Source organism: Pseudorca crassidens, chromosome 8 (assembly GCF_039906515.1).
Source record: "Pseudorca crassidens isolate mPseCra1 chromosome 8, mPseCra1.hap1, whole genome shotgun sequence".
Taxonomy (NCBI): Eukaryota; Metazoa; Chordata; class Mammalia; order Artiodactyla; family Delphinidae; genus Pseudorca; species Pseudorca crassidens.
The window spans coordinates 10,305,802-10,319,909 of NC_090303.1; the positions used below are offsets into that span (position 1 = coordinate 10,305,802).

The 14,108-nt window shown below is 53.0% G+C and overlaps 1 protein-coding gene across 2 annotated transcripts in view; it reads right to left on the reverse strand.

Moving 5' to 3' along the window:
* Nucleotides 1-837: 837 nt before the first annotated feature.
* Nucleotides 838-14,108, reverse strand: part of ADCY1 (adenylate cyclase 1) — a 116,447-nt gene continuing 103,176 nt past the window's right edge. The window contains exons 17-20 of one of the 2 annotated variants that reach the window (XM_067745730.1): nucleotides 13,525-13,623; nucleotides 8,490-8,604; nucleotides 6,089-6,213; nucleotides 838-1,317 (exon numbers count right to left, since the gene is read on the reverse strand). In XM_067745730.1, coding sequence (XP_067601831.1) covers nucleotides 979-1,317; nucleotides 6,089-6,213; nucleotides 8,490-8,604; nucleotides 13,525-13,623 — 678 coding nt within the window. In that variant the 3' untranslated portion in view covers nucleotides 838-978. Of the gene's footprint in view, nucleotides 1,318-6,088; nucleotides 6,214-8,489; nucleotides 8,605-13,524; nucleotides 13,643-14,108 lie in introns of those variants that run through there. The other variant, XR_010945363.1, reaches the window with a different exon arrangement.

The window sequence follows — 14,108 nt, forward strand, 5'->3', positions numbered from 1 at the left end:
GACAGCCATAAACTAACTCCAAATCTCCACGTCCAAGGGACTGGTTCTGCCAGAGAAACGCCTTCCATCCAGGAAGCGTTCTCATGGTTGCGAGGTCCACTTGTTTTCAAAATCAACAAAGCCTTGCACTGTTGTTCAGCGTACGGGAACCCAAGATGCCGTGGCGGAAGAGGTAAGAAATGACACCGACCACCTTCTCTCCTTTGAACAAACACAGTGACGTGGGCAGAAAAGGGAATGTCCAGGTTTTACAGGAGCCGATATGCTCAGCAGGGCAGGTGGAGAGCGCACAGGTGGAACAGGATCTATGCTGGTCACAGAGATGTGGCTGCAGGGTCCCCCAAGAATTCCAGAAGACCTGCCTCTGGCTCTTAACAAAAACCCAACCTCGACGAAAGCCAGCGGCCACCACCATCCATGCAGTGGGACAGGGGCTTCTCAGTTCTTCCCAAACCGTCCACCGAAGGCCTGCCCAGCTCTGGCTCTGGCCAAGAGAGTCCTGACTCTTACTCTGGGCTCTGCAGGCCACCGCCCAGGGCGGGAGCTGCCCTCACGGGACCCACACAGCTGGGCTGATGCCAATCCGTCTCCGGGCACACACGAGCTGGGCAGCCCAGTCACTCTGCCAGCCAGACCTCCAAGGCTCTCGCTGTAGCCTGTGGCCCTGGTGGACGTCCTGACGGTCCCGACGGTCCCGACGTCCAAAGCTCACCCAGCCAACCTCCCTCGGCCACCGAGAAGAGGACGGAGCAAACAAAGACACTGCTAAAGCCTCGGCGTCTGCGCAGTCTGGGTTCTCCCCTCACCCGAGTCACTGCCCAGCTGCTTCTGGTCATGCCTGGACAGTCCCCCTTCCCCAGCCCGGCCACTGGTTCCCCGCCCTGCTCTGCTGGCCGGGCTGGTCCCTGCGGGAGCCCCGAGGCCACCAACGCCCCGAGCATTTGTGCGCTGTGCCCCCAGCGGCCCGCCTGGGCTCCGCTAAGCCTCCTTCCCAGCTGCTCCGGGGGGCAGGTGGTGGCCTGGGGGGCAGGGGGCAAGCCCCGAGCCCTGCAGAGCCCCCGGCCCGGCTCTGACTGGGAGGCCGGCCGCAGGGGGCACCGGGGGGTGGCCCGTGGCCAGTCTGGTCTGGAGGCCGGCTCTCCCGTAAGGACACATTTTCCGCTCTGAGTTCACGGACCTGTTTTGGGAGCCATTTCCGTCGGTCCTGCCTTCCAGGAAGTATGTCAGCATCTCGCCCTTGCCCTTGACGCTGACTTTGCCTCGGCACACGAAGCGGTAGCAGCCCCGCCGCAGCAGCCTGTGCACTTCCTCCGTGACCTACAGCGGAGAAAGGCGGGCGTCACTCTTGGTCAACGGGGAGCCCACGAGAGGGTCCCTCCCCGACCTGCACTGATCACCCGATCGCCCGGCCTCTGGCTTCCCCAGGTCGGCCGGCAAGTCGGGTCCTGTGCCCCTCCTATGGTCACTCGGCGAGAAGGACGTGATCCTGCAGAGAAAGCAGGGGACTCAGAGGGGCCTCAACGGGGCCCTAGACAAGCAGGAGAGGACAGCGTTCGCCATGGGGGGTGCCCAGAGTGGGTGGGCGGGCTGGACAGGGCCCACACGGACCCGGTCCTAGGGGCTGCGGTGTGAGCTCCGTGATCACCCCAAGCCCTAACCAGATGCCTGGACACAGGGCTCCGGCTGTGCCGCCAGGGCCCTCGGGACGCGGTAACCCCACACGTCTTCGAGGGTCTGGGACTGGCAGGTAGCAGCTCAGCTGGAAGGGGACAGCACCGCCTCCCATCCCCGTGGCTGGCACGGAACCCTCAGGGCCCCGGTGGGCTCACACCAACCTGCCAGGGACCCCTGGGGCCTCTGTGGGCCACCAGCACGAGAGGGCAGAGGGCACGTTCTCCCAGGGACAACAGGGGTGTGACTTAACTTTCCTGATGCTCAGGTCCCGGGCAAGGGTTTAGCCAAAAGAATTCCTGCCTCACAGAGTTATGAAAAAGGTAAAGGGCAAGAAAGCACTTTCTAATAAGGTTCTGTACACAGAAGAGGACACGATCATTTGGATTCTCCTCACTTGACACTGAAGGCGGAGACCACCTCTCTCCCCGTCACCCCGACTCCCAGCTGCTGCTCTGAAAATCCCCCCTCCCCCACCCCATGTAGTCACCCACCTCTGGCGTCTTTATTTAAAACGACTCAGCCCACCCTGAGGCCAGGGTCTCGCATCCCCAGGGTGTCAGTCCCCAGCAGAGCTGGGCAGAGGGGCTGCTCTCTTCCCCGCCGGCTTCGCTGGAACCCTGAACCCACCCCCTCCCCCCAACGCGGCTCTCACCCTCGCTAACCGTCAGCCTGCTTCTCGCGTGCGACGGTAAAGGTCTGTCTCAGCACAACTTACCAAGGCTCCTGGTGTTCATAAGTGCTCACTGAATGAAAGAATAAAGGGACCAATGGAAGGAAGGGAGGGAGGGAGGTAATCAAGGCCCGCCAGAAACCTGCCCGCAGTTCAGGAAACAAGAATGACCACGGAACATCACAACCTGCACAGCTCCCGGGACAGTGAAATCTGCCGATGGATCTGCAAGTGCTGGGAGGGGGTCCCTCAGCTCCCCTCATGGCACAAACAAGCAAAACTGGCTGATCCAGTGTAGACAGAGGGCATGGAACAGAGTATGCTCAACCCACAACAAGTGGCCAAGGATGTATCGTTCCCCTTAATTAATTAACTCCACCAGTTTCTGTGGATTTTCATCAGCAAGGCACTGGCTGGTGCTCGCGCAGGGGGCAGGGGGCTGCTTGGTGTTCTGGAGAAAGTTCCGCGGCCCCTCACCAGGGCTGCCACCGCCCACCCACCGGGATGGAGAACGGCAGGTGGGTGCCTGAGGCCTAGACCCTCACCAGGTCGGCTGCATCTCTCGGCCTTGGGAGCAGGTCAGGTGGTCCCTCCCAGACCTCGTAAAGGAGAAGCATGTCGTCCACTTACAAGAAGAGTCCCTTGGTCAACTTGATGATGACTATGACATTCACAAAGACTTGGACGGTCAAGAAAAAGTGGGGAGTGCTGAAACTCCCCAGAGTGCTGCCAAAGACCTCGATCCAAGGCCACACAAGGGCCAGAGCCACACGGCCTCACTCAGGTCCCCAGCAGGGCTCAGCGCACCCCAGAGTCCTTCATGGAATTGAGCCACAGGCTGGCCGGTGACACAGGGGAGGTGCCACTGTCACAAAGGTCACCACTCAGATGTGGCCTCTGAGACGCAAGGTGATCTCAGAGGCCTGCTGTTGCGATCAAAGGCTCCATCGTGCTCCTTCCTTTCACGATTGAACCAACCCACAATTCATCTGTTCATCTGGCCTTCCTAGAACCCTGACGTCCAGCTTAAGGCCCAAAATACACATTAACAAAAATCTCTGAGTCTTATCCTTACGTGAGCTCTTTCCTCTCACTGTATTCTCTTGTCTTACGAAGAATGAGAGGTAACAAAATATTCAGATCATCGCACAAGGTAATGCTGGAGGTGAAGATGACCCACCAGCACATGCAGTAAAGCCGAGGTCTGAAGGCAGGTGGGCTCGGGCCTGGGCGTCCTTCCGGGCCGCTTGGGAGCTCGGGCTGCATGCCGCCCCTGTGCATCTCTCAGCCTTGACATTCTAGCCAGGAAGTCCCAGGCTGTGAATCGGGGTTGTGTATGACGTCACCGTGGGGGGCCCAGAAAGGGTCCAGGTCAGGGGCTCAGAGACACGAGGTCCCCAAGAGGCCGAGAGGGAGTCCCCTGTGAAGTCTGATTCTCAGCCACCTGCATGAGAATCCCTGTGTCTCTGAAGAGGTGGGCTGGGAACTCTCTCTAGAGCTCCCTGTGAGGCCCGGCCAGCAGTGGGGGGGACCCACCGGGGGGGACCCACCCTGCAACCACACCCACCCTGCAACCACACCGACCTCGCTCTGCCTGAGAGAGGGTGCTGGGCTCCCACGGAGACACTTCCCGGGAAGCACCTGCTTGGTCCTCAAGTTGATGGCCAAGGTGGAACCTGGGTATCGTCACAGTCAACCTTCTCGTGGCTGCCGTACTCCTTGGAAAACGGAGCCCTGGGATGCCCCAGGGACTTTAGTCTGCTCAGAACCCCCTTGTCTGCTTCTCCTGGGACAGCAGGCGTGAGGAGGGGTCTCCTTTTTAGGAATTTTGACACAGAAGAAAGAAAGCTCCCAGCTGAGGACTAAGGAATGAGCATTTGGGCAGGTGATATCTGATTAGATATTATCCTCAGGAAAAAGTTAAGACACCTCTTTGCAAACCTTCATCATTAATATGTGAGTCTCTTGTTCACTTCTTTAAAAGAACCAAAGGTTTAACCTGGGCTGGCAAAGGGAAGGGATCTCTCCTGGGCTGTGACCAAGAACACCTACGAGAACCATACAACAGTGGAGCATAAGTGTTTCTCCCTTTAAACTGGGATGACGAGCACGATGGGCTGGAGGGAAAGAGCCTTCGGCCAAGGGGGTGGCCAAGCGGCCAGGCCAGGTCACGTGGGCCGCCAGATGGAGGGACTGCAGGTCTTACCCAGGTTGACAAATGTCACCAGAGCCCTGCTTTTGTCCTGCCCTGTCCCAAGTGCATGGGGTGCTGCCACCCAAGCCTAAGGGCGGGAGGGGAGGGGCCTGGTCTGCTAAGACCTCCTGCGATGCGGACCTCCAGGAGGTCCGGGCCGAGGGACTTTGCCCTGCGGGAGTCCAGACACAGATATCGCCGGGCAGCCCAGCAGCCGGCAGAGGCTGGATGGCGTGCCGGAGTCCCTGCCATGGCAAACAGCCCTCACAGGAGGCCGGAGGGAGCAGGGACAGTTCTGAGCAGAGGGGTGGCCGACGCAGATCGGATGTTACAAACTTAGAGATGTGATGTTGGCACTGGACAGAAGCCAGGCTGGAGGGTGGAGGGGGCTCCCGCCAGGTGTCCCCTGGGGCATGACCAGCTCCTGGGGAAGACTGTGAGAAACATAGATGAAAGATCCTCTTAGAAAAGGAACACGGTGTCCTGGGATGGACGGCAGTACGACACCGTGGACGCGCTTAACGCCCCTGAGCTGTGCACTTAACAACAGCTAAGACGGTCCGCTTTCCGACATGTGTATTCCACCACCGCGAGAAAAGTTGAAGAGAAAGAATGCAGAGGTGCAGAGAGGCTGCACGCAGATCCCGCCTGTGTTCCGAGCAGGAGAGCCCCAGGAAGATTTTGGTGCCTGTCTTTTAAGCTGACGGACCCAAGGGACCCACCAAGGTACCTGTCCGAGGGTTAGCACCTGATGAATGCAGGCGGGGGCCCCAGGAACTGAACAGGTATGACACGAGAGGGCCCCAGGCGGGCAACCTTCTCATTGGAACCGCATCCTGCAGAGGCCGCACCCCAGTGCCTCTCTCAAAACCTGGGGTGAATGCACGTGTCTCGCAGGGTCTACGGAGGACTGAGACTTTGTAATCAAGTAAAGGACCAGTGCTAACTGGCTGCCAGCTGGTGGCTACCTCAAGGCCAGGCCACAGCAGGAGGGCAGTGGCCCTAGTCACCCAGCGCTGCGTTCTCTGCCCCATCCATCCGGGCCCCCAGAGGCCAACCGAAGCCACACACGGGGGACAGGCTCCTTCCCTCCGTGTGACCCACGCTTGCATGTTTGTTCCAAGGGAAATCCCGAGAGCGGAACCGCACGGCCACATACCACGAAGCGCAGGGGCCACTGTCTCTTACACCTTCAGTGCCAGCCAGTGCCAGAGCACCTGCTTCGCATCCCAAGTGAGCGCCCGCAGGTTCTCAGGTCAGGGGGCCCCACAGCACCTGCCCTTCAAACGGTGAGGCAGCCCCTTCCCTTCTCGGGAGCCATCACTCGCCATCCCCATCTCTGCGCCTGGCCACACAGAGGCCAACCTCCAAGGCTGCAGACACACTGAGCCTCGCGGCTCCGTGTCCCTCCCCAGAAGAGGCAGACCAGGACGGGAGGACGCAGGCTGCGGGGCTGGGCGGCCGCCCCCGCCCGACCCTCACCCCTTCCACCTCAGCCTCCCGCCGGCAGGATGGGCCCCTGTGCCTTGGGGGCTTCCGAGTGAACTGACCTGGATTCTGCCCTGGACGCCGGTGCTGTCCATCCGACTGGCCACGTTGACCGTATTTCCCCAGATGTCGTACTGCGGCCTGCGAGCCCCGATCACTCCAGCCACCACGGGGCCAACATTGATGCCTGGAAACAGTCGCGCGGGGCGTCAGTGGGGAAGCCTCCGAAGGGAGGAGCAGCCCCGTGGGAGGTCACGGATTCCTGGGGTCACGCAGTGCAACGCCCCTCCCCAGAGCAGGGACCCCAGAGCATCGCCGAGAGGCAGCTCCCGGGCTCTGCTTGCATGCCACACCGTCAGGAAGCAGCCCTGATCTGGGAAAAAGTCCCGTTTCCTGGAACGGCGACCCCGTGCCGAGGCTTGCGGATCGGAAGGCTGACCGTTCAGGCTGTGGGCCACAGCATGTCCCTCCGCCCCCAGCTCCCTCTCCCAGAAAGGACAGTGGCTCGACGGGTCCCCTGGATGAGGGATCCCCTCAGCTCCTCTGGGTGTCAGGCCCAGAACTACGTATTTTCAGGGCGCCCTTGTCTTTATGTGGCACAGGGTCCAACTGGCCTGGACAGTGACACAGGCCCAAGGAGCCCCAGTCGCCCCTGCAGCCAGGTCTGGGCTGACACCACAGCACACCTTCTGACTCAGTACTCTGCGTCGAGTTTCCTGAGCTTAGCCAAGCGCGTTAATACCGTTTCAGACGCTGGCCTAGTCAACTCCCCAAAGCCGGGGCAGTGGGTGCTAGCATCTCTGGGAGGAGGCAGGGGTGGAACTGGACGGGCTGAGCTGGGAGCCTCAGGCTAGGTGGATGTGGGAGCCCAGGAAGGAGCCCCAAAGGGGCCACTTCCAGATGGCTGGTGGGACCTGGGGAACCCCTTCTACCACCCCGGCTGCCCCAGTCCATGTGGACGAGACTGAGCCAGGATGCAGCCTCCTGTGTGACCGGCCATCCGGGCACAGAGGTGCGACGGGCCTATGGGTCCTCAGTAGGAGAGTAAGAAACAGAATTTCCCTGATGGACCCTTACGTCTATTAATCCAAGCCCGCGGCCCCAGAGGAGAACTGGACCCCGGGGGTGAGGCGCAGAGGGTGCTCTGACCCTACCTCCAGCACGTCCCTCGGGCCAGGCACCAGGGCTAAGTCAGCACCGTGTTTAAGCACATCAGAACTCTACCCACTCTGGAGGCTACCACCCCTCGTGCCCAAGCCCAGCTCTAAGTGCTGTTCTTTAAGGCCACTAGACATTTGAACTGTAAAACAGCCACAAATATCCTGTTTAACTATATCGTGGACTAGTAGGTAATGGGGGGGAAGGGGGGAGGGAGGGAGGGAGGGAGGGAGGAAGGAAGGAAGGAAAAAAGGAGAAAGAAAGAAGGAGAGAGAGGGAGGGAGGGAAAGAAAGAGAGAGAGAGAGGGAAAGAAGGAAGGAAGGCAGGAAGGAAGGAGAGAGGGAGGGAAGGAAGGAGAGAGAAAGAAAGAAAGAAAGAAAGAGAGAGAGAAAGAAGGAAGGAAGGCAGGAAGGAAGGAGAGAGGGAGGGAAGGAAGGAGAGAGAAAGAAAGAAAGAAAGAAAGAAAGAGAGAAAGAAGGAAGGAAGGAGGGAGGGAGGGAAGGAAGGAGAGAGAAAGAGAAAGAAAGAAAGAAAGAAAGAGAGAGAGAAAGAAAGAAAGAAAGAAAGAAAGAAAGAAAGGAAGGAAGGAAGGAGGGAGGGAGGAGGGAGGGAGGGAAGGAAGGAGAGAGAAAGAAAGAAAGAAAGAGAGAGAGAGAAAGAAAGAAAGAAAGAAAGGAAGGAAGGAAGGAAGGACAGAAAGGAAGACAGGCAGAGAGAGAGAGAAAGAAAGACATCTCTCGTTTAACTATATCCTCGACTAATACAAGTTTTTCTGGTAAACCTGTATTCCCAGAAAAAAGTGAATTTAAGACTGAAAACAGAAACCCTACAAGTCTGATAAGAGCTAGAGCGGAGCTTAGACCCCGGGTGGTTCCCCTCTTCACTCGCAGGCAAGGCAGGGAACCCAGGAGGACCAAAGACCCAGCCTGAGCCTGCACCCTGGGCTTCTGCACAGCCTCGGCCCCAACGTTTCGGGCCTGCAGACAGGGGCACCTTCCTCCAGCTGAGTGTGGACTCAGAGGTGTATCTGAGAGTCTCTAAGACAATCAAGATTTCTCCTGCGTTTCCTAAGCTGCACAATGACTCTTCCAGGTCCTCAGTCACTGATAACCAGCTCTGAGGTGGACCCAGCTGTCCCTGCGTCCCGTGCACTCCTCTGGGTGGTACCATCCTCCTTCCTGTGAGACAAGGGAGCCTGGACCGATGACCCCCGCTCCCAGGGGACAGCCCAGGCCACCAGCTCCCGGGGCCCGCGCAGGAAGGGTGAGCTGGCCCGAATGATGGGACAGCTCGCAGCCACGTACCAACACGGAGCACGAAGTCGTTGTAAGACTGGTAGTTGATCTCATCCAGGACGTCGAACATCTCGATGGCAAAATCTGCCAGTGTGCTGAGGTGGGAGGAGATGGACTTCTTAGCCTGGACGTGAGCAGACATGGGTTATGTTTGACAGGTGCAAGGGCAGAGGGGCCAGGGACACTCAGCCAGTGACGTGCGGGGGTGGGCGGACCAGGCTGTACCCCTCACAGGATCAGGGACTTGACCCCCACGTCAACCATGCAGCAGCCCCGCTGGCTGGGCCTGGGGCTGACTGGGTGGCACCCTACAGCTGCCCTAGTGTGTGTTTATCATCCCATTCTACAGGTAAGAGACTGAAACAGAGGAGGAATATTATTGCCCAAGGCTCCCAGCTCCTGAGGGCAGAGACTGAGGCCATCTGAGCCCAGGCAGAGCCCTTCCGCAGGAATGGGGGCGGGGGGGAACCCTGTGGTGGGAGACCAGATGTCCCACTGCTCAGACAAGGCTGCCACCAGCCCATTGGAAACAAGCAAAGTAAGGTGAGCAGAGGGGGTCTGAGTCAACTGCTCACACAGCAGAGAGCAGTTCCAGCCCTCCTTCCTCACACTGATTCCGTCTCTTTCATCGTGTTGTGTTGACAGATCCTCTCTTTTGTGAGAAAACAACTGTAATTTTTTTTCTTTTTCTAATGATATCAAGGTTACTTGCTCTTCTTGTTTTAGGAATATTTTCATAGTCCTCAAAGTTGGGGAATTAATGCTTTTTTAAAAAAAAATTAACTGACAATTTTTTAAAGAACAGTTTTAGGTTTACAGGTAAATTGAGCAGGTAAGTGTAGAGAGTTCCCATATACTACCCCCGTACCACCCCTCACACATACAGAGTCTCCCCTATTATTAACATCTTGCTTTAGGCTATGGTAGATTTGTTACCACTGAACGAACCTACGTTGATTCATTATTATTAACTAAAGTCCACAGTTTACGTTAGGGTTCACTCTGTGTGCTCTATGGGTTTTAAAAAATGCAAAATTTCATGTATCCATAATTGTAGTAGAATACAGAATAGTTTCACCGTCCTCTAAATCCCCCACCTATTCCCTCAAACCCTGGAAACCATTATTTACTATCTCCATAGTTTTGCCTTTTCTAGAATATCATACAGTTGGAATCACAAAGTATGTAGCTTTTCCAGATTGCCTTCTTTCACTTAATGATATGCATTTAAGGTTCCTCCATGTCTTTTCATGCTTTGACAGTTCATTCCTTTTTAGTGCTAAATAATATTCCATTGTATGGATGTATTACAGTTTATTTATTCATTCACCTATTGAAGGACACCCTGGTTGCTTTCAAGGTTTGCAATTATGAATAAATCTGCTATGAACATCCTTGGGCAGGATTTTGCGTGGACATAAGTTTTCAACTCTTGTGGATAAGTAACAAGGAGAGTGATTGCTGGATCATATGGTGAGAGCATATTTAGTTCTGTAAGAACTCCAACTGTCTTCCAAAGTGGCTGCAGCATTTTGCATTCCCTCCGGAAATGAGCGAGAGTTCCTACGGCTCCACGTCGTCACCAGCACGTGGCAGTGTCCGCGTTCTGGATTTTGGCCACTCTAATAGGTGTGAAATTGTATCTTGTTGTTTCAATTTGCATTTCCCTGAGGACATATGATAGGGAGCATCTTGTCATATGCTTATCTGCCATCTGTATATCTTCTTTGGTAAAGTGTCTGTTCCCATCTTTGGACGGAACACTTTTTGATTGGGCTATTTGTCTTCTTAATTTTAAGAGTTCTTTGTAATATTTTGGGTACAAAGCCTTTATCAGATAGGTGGTTTGCAAAGATTTTCTCCAAGTATATGGATTGTCTTTTCATTATAGTATTTTCCACCAGTAGAATTTTAAAATTTTAATTAAGTCCAATCTAACAGTGTTTTCTTTCACGGATCATGCTTTTGGTACTGTATGTAAACACCCATCACCAAACCCAAGGTTACCTAGATTTTCTCCTATGTTATCTTCCAGATGTTTTATAGTGTTGCATGTCACATTTAGGCCTATGATACATCTTGAGTTAATTTTTGTGAACAGTGTAAGGTCTGTGTTTAGATTCATTTAAAAAATATAATTTAGATAGATAGATATTCAATTTTTCTAGCAACATTTGTTGAAGACTATCTTTGCTCCATTTGTCAAAGATCAGTTGACGATATTTACGTAGATCTATTTCTGGGCTCTCTATTCTGTTCCACCGGTTTATTTGACTACCTCCCTTTTGCCAAAACCATACTGTATTGATTACTGCAGCTCTATGGCAAGCCTTGATTTCTGGTGGTGTCAGTCCTCGAACTTTGTCCTGCTTCTGCTATGTTGTGTTGACTACCCTCAGTCTTTTGTCTCTCCATGTCAACTTAGGATCAGTTGGTCAATGTCACATAATAACTTGCTGCACTTTTCATCAGGACTGCATTAAATCTACGGATCAAGTGGGAATCTGACATCTTAATGATACTGAGTTTTCCTATGCAGAAATACGGAGTATCTCTTGACTTATTTAGATCTTTGATCTAAATAAGCACTGGGCCCAGTGCTTTCTGTTTTGGAAGGTTATTAATGACTGGTTCAATTTTTAATATAGATATGGACCTACCCAGATTATCTATTTTTCTTATGTGAGTTTTAGCAGATTGCATCTTTCAGAGAATCGGTCCATTTCACCTAAGTTACCAAATTTGTGGACACATAGTTATACTTTTATACCAGTTGGAAATAGTAACTTTTAAAATGTTTGATTTTATAATTGTCTGTAGTTAAGATACAGAGATAAAATAGAAATTTCTACGTTGATTTTATATCCAGCAAGTTTGGTAAAGTCACTTAAAAATTCTATCAGCTTATATGGAAACATTTTAGCACTGTATATTCTAAACATGCGAGCAATTTGAGAATGATGGTTTTGTTCCTACTTTTGCAATTCATAACTCTTCTGTTTACTTTTCTTCCCTTATTGGACTGGCCAGGACCTCCAGTGTAGCACCATAGAGTTGTCCACAATATACTTTAACATCTTTTTTTTTCCGGACGCGCAGGCTCAGCGGCCATGGCTCACGGGCCCAGCCGCTCCGCGGCACGTGGGATCTTCCCGGACCGGGACACGAACCCGCGTCCCCTGCATTGGCAGGCGGACTCTCAACCACTGCGCCACCAGGGAAGCCCCTTAACATCTTTTAAATGTCCATTGGTTCAGTGGAAATGGCCCTTCTTTTGTTTCTAATATTAGTAATTTGTGTCTTCTCCCTTTTTCTTGGTTAGCATGGCTAGAGATTATCAATTTTATTGAACTTTTCAAAGAGCCAACTTTTGGTTTCATTGATTTTCTGATTTCTTGTCTTTGATTTCATTGATTTGTGCGCTGATATTTATTATTTCTTTTATTCTGTTGCTTTAGGTTTATACTGCTCTACTTTCTCTACTTTTCTAAGGTGGAAGCTTATTGATTTTGGATTGGTCTTCTTTTCTAATGTATGAATTCAATGACATAAATTTCTCTCTAAGCACTGCTTTTCCTGCACCCCACAAATTTGGGTAAGTTATATTTTTATTTTCATTTAGTTCAAAGTATTTTTCAACTTCTCTTGAGATTTCTTTCTTTTTTTTTTTTGCGGTATGTGGGCCTCTCACTATTGTGGCCTCTCCCGTTGCGGAGCACAGGCTCCGTTTGCGCAGGCTCAGTGGCCATGGCTCACGGGCCCAGCCGCTCCGCGGCACGTGGGATCTTCCCGGACCGGGACACGAACCCGCGTCCCCTGCATTGGCAGGCAGACTCTCAACCACTGCGCCACCAGGGAAGCCCAAGATTTCTTTTTTTTTTAATTTCTCCTTTGTATCACTTAGAAGTGTACTGCTTCATCTCCAAATATTTTGGAATTTTCCAATTATCTCCTAGCAACAGATTTCTACTTTAATTCCACTCTAGTCTAAGAATATAGTTTGCATTATTTCAATTATTTTAAATTTATTAAGCTGTGTTTTATGGCCCAGAATGCGGCCTATCTTGGTAAATGTCCCATGTGAGCTTCAAAAGAAGTATATTCTGCTGTCCTTGGATGAAGTAGTCTATAGATGTTAAGTACATCCAGGTGATTGACGATGCTGTTCAGTTCAGCTCTCTTCACAGATTTCCAGCCAACTGCATCTACAGATTACTGATAGCAGGGTAATGAAGTCTCCAACAAAAATAGTGGGTTCATCTACTTCTCCTTGCAGTTCTATCAGTTTTCGCCCCCTGTTGTTAAGTGCATAAATATCAAAGATTGTTACGTATTCTTGGAGAATTAACTCCTTTATAATGTACCTCTTCATCCCTGATAATTTCCCTTGATCTGTAATTTGCTTTGTCTGAAATTAAGATAGCTACTTGAGCTTTTAACCGTGCTAGCATGGTATCTCTTTCTACATCCTTTTATTTTTTAATGTATCTGTGACTTTATATTTAAAGTGTGTTTCTTGCAGAAAACCTAGCTGGGTCTTGTTTTTTAGCCGCTCTGTTAGTTTCTGTTTTTTAATTGGTGTTTTTAGGCCATTCACATTTACGGTGATTATTGATATAGTTAGATTAGCATCTACCATATGTGTAACTGCTTTCTATCCATGACACTTCTTTTTTTACATCTTCCTCTCTTTTTCTGCCTTTTTTATAGGGGCAACCTGAGGACTTTATTCACAATCCTGAACTGGGAAAGGGGAACACTCAGTGGTGCCAGGCTGCCAGGATGGGGCCAGGGTGGTAGGAAGGGGGCAGGGCTGGAGGCAGTTCTTGTGCCCGGCCTTCCGTGTTGACCTTCCCCAGAAGGTCAACACGGAACTGGCCACTGACAAGACAGCCTGCAGGCTGCTGCCCTAATCCAGTGCAGAGGGCAAACTGAGGCCCACAGTGGGGGGCCTGCCCATGGTCCCTGGGCAGCTGGGGGCAGAGCCGGGGGCAGAGCTGGGGCCCAGCCCCTGAGCAGGGCCCACCTGTCGACCTGTGCTCACCTTGGTCCCGGCCGCGGGCGCCAGCCCCACGGCAGCCATGTAGGTGCTTCCGATGGTCTTGATCTTCTCCAGGTCCTTGTAAAAGTCTCTGTCCATGAGCTTTGTTTGAAACACAAAACTGTTAAACGTTACATAACATCTTATAAAAGTCACGGCGGCGCACGGCCGCCAGGAGCAACCGCAGACAGGTACGTTCTGGAAAGCAGTGTGTCTTCTTCATGTAGGCATGAGACAAGTTCTGGGGCTGAACCGAGAGGCGCAGGCCTCAGGGGCTCCAGCAAAGGTGCTTAAAAGAGGCGCCAAGGAGGAGCCATACGGAATGCACTCCCGTCCTCTCCGTCCTCCAGCAGCTGAGCTCACAACCACCCAGCGGGCAGACGGGCCCCAGGGAGGGAAGCAGAACTGGCGCAGACTGGAAGCCTGGCTCTGGAGGGTGCAGAGGTGCCTGCCCACCCCCCAACCTGCAGGTGAAGCCGCCCACCTGAGCTCGACATTCACAAGGCAGGGCACAGACGCCAGCACCCGCCCTCCCCATATCCTAAGGCCAATTTCCTTCCTCAACTGTCACGGTTGGTTGGGATTCC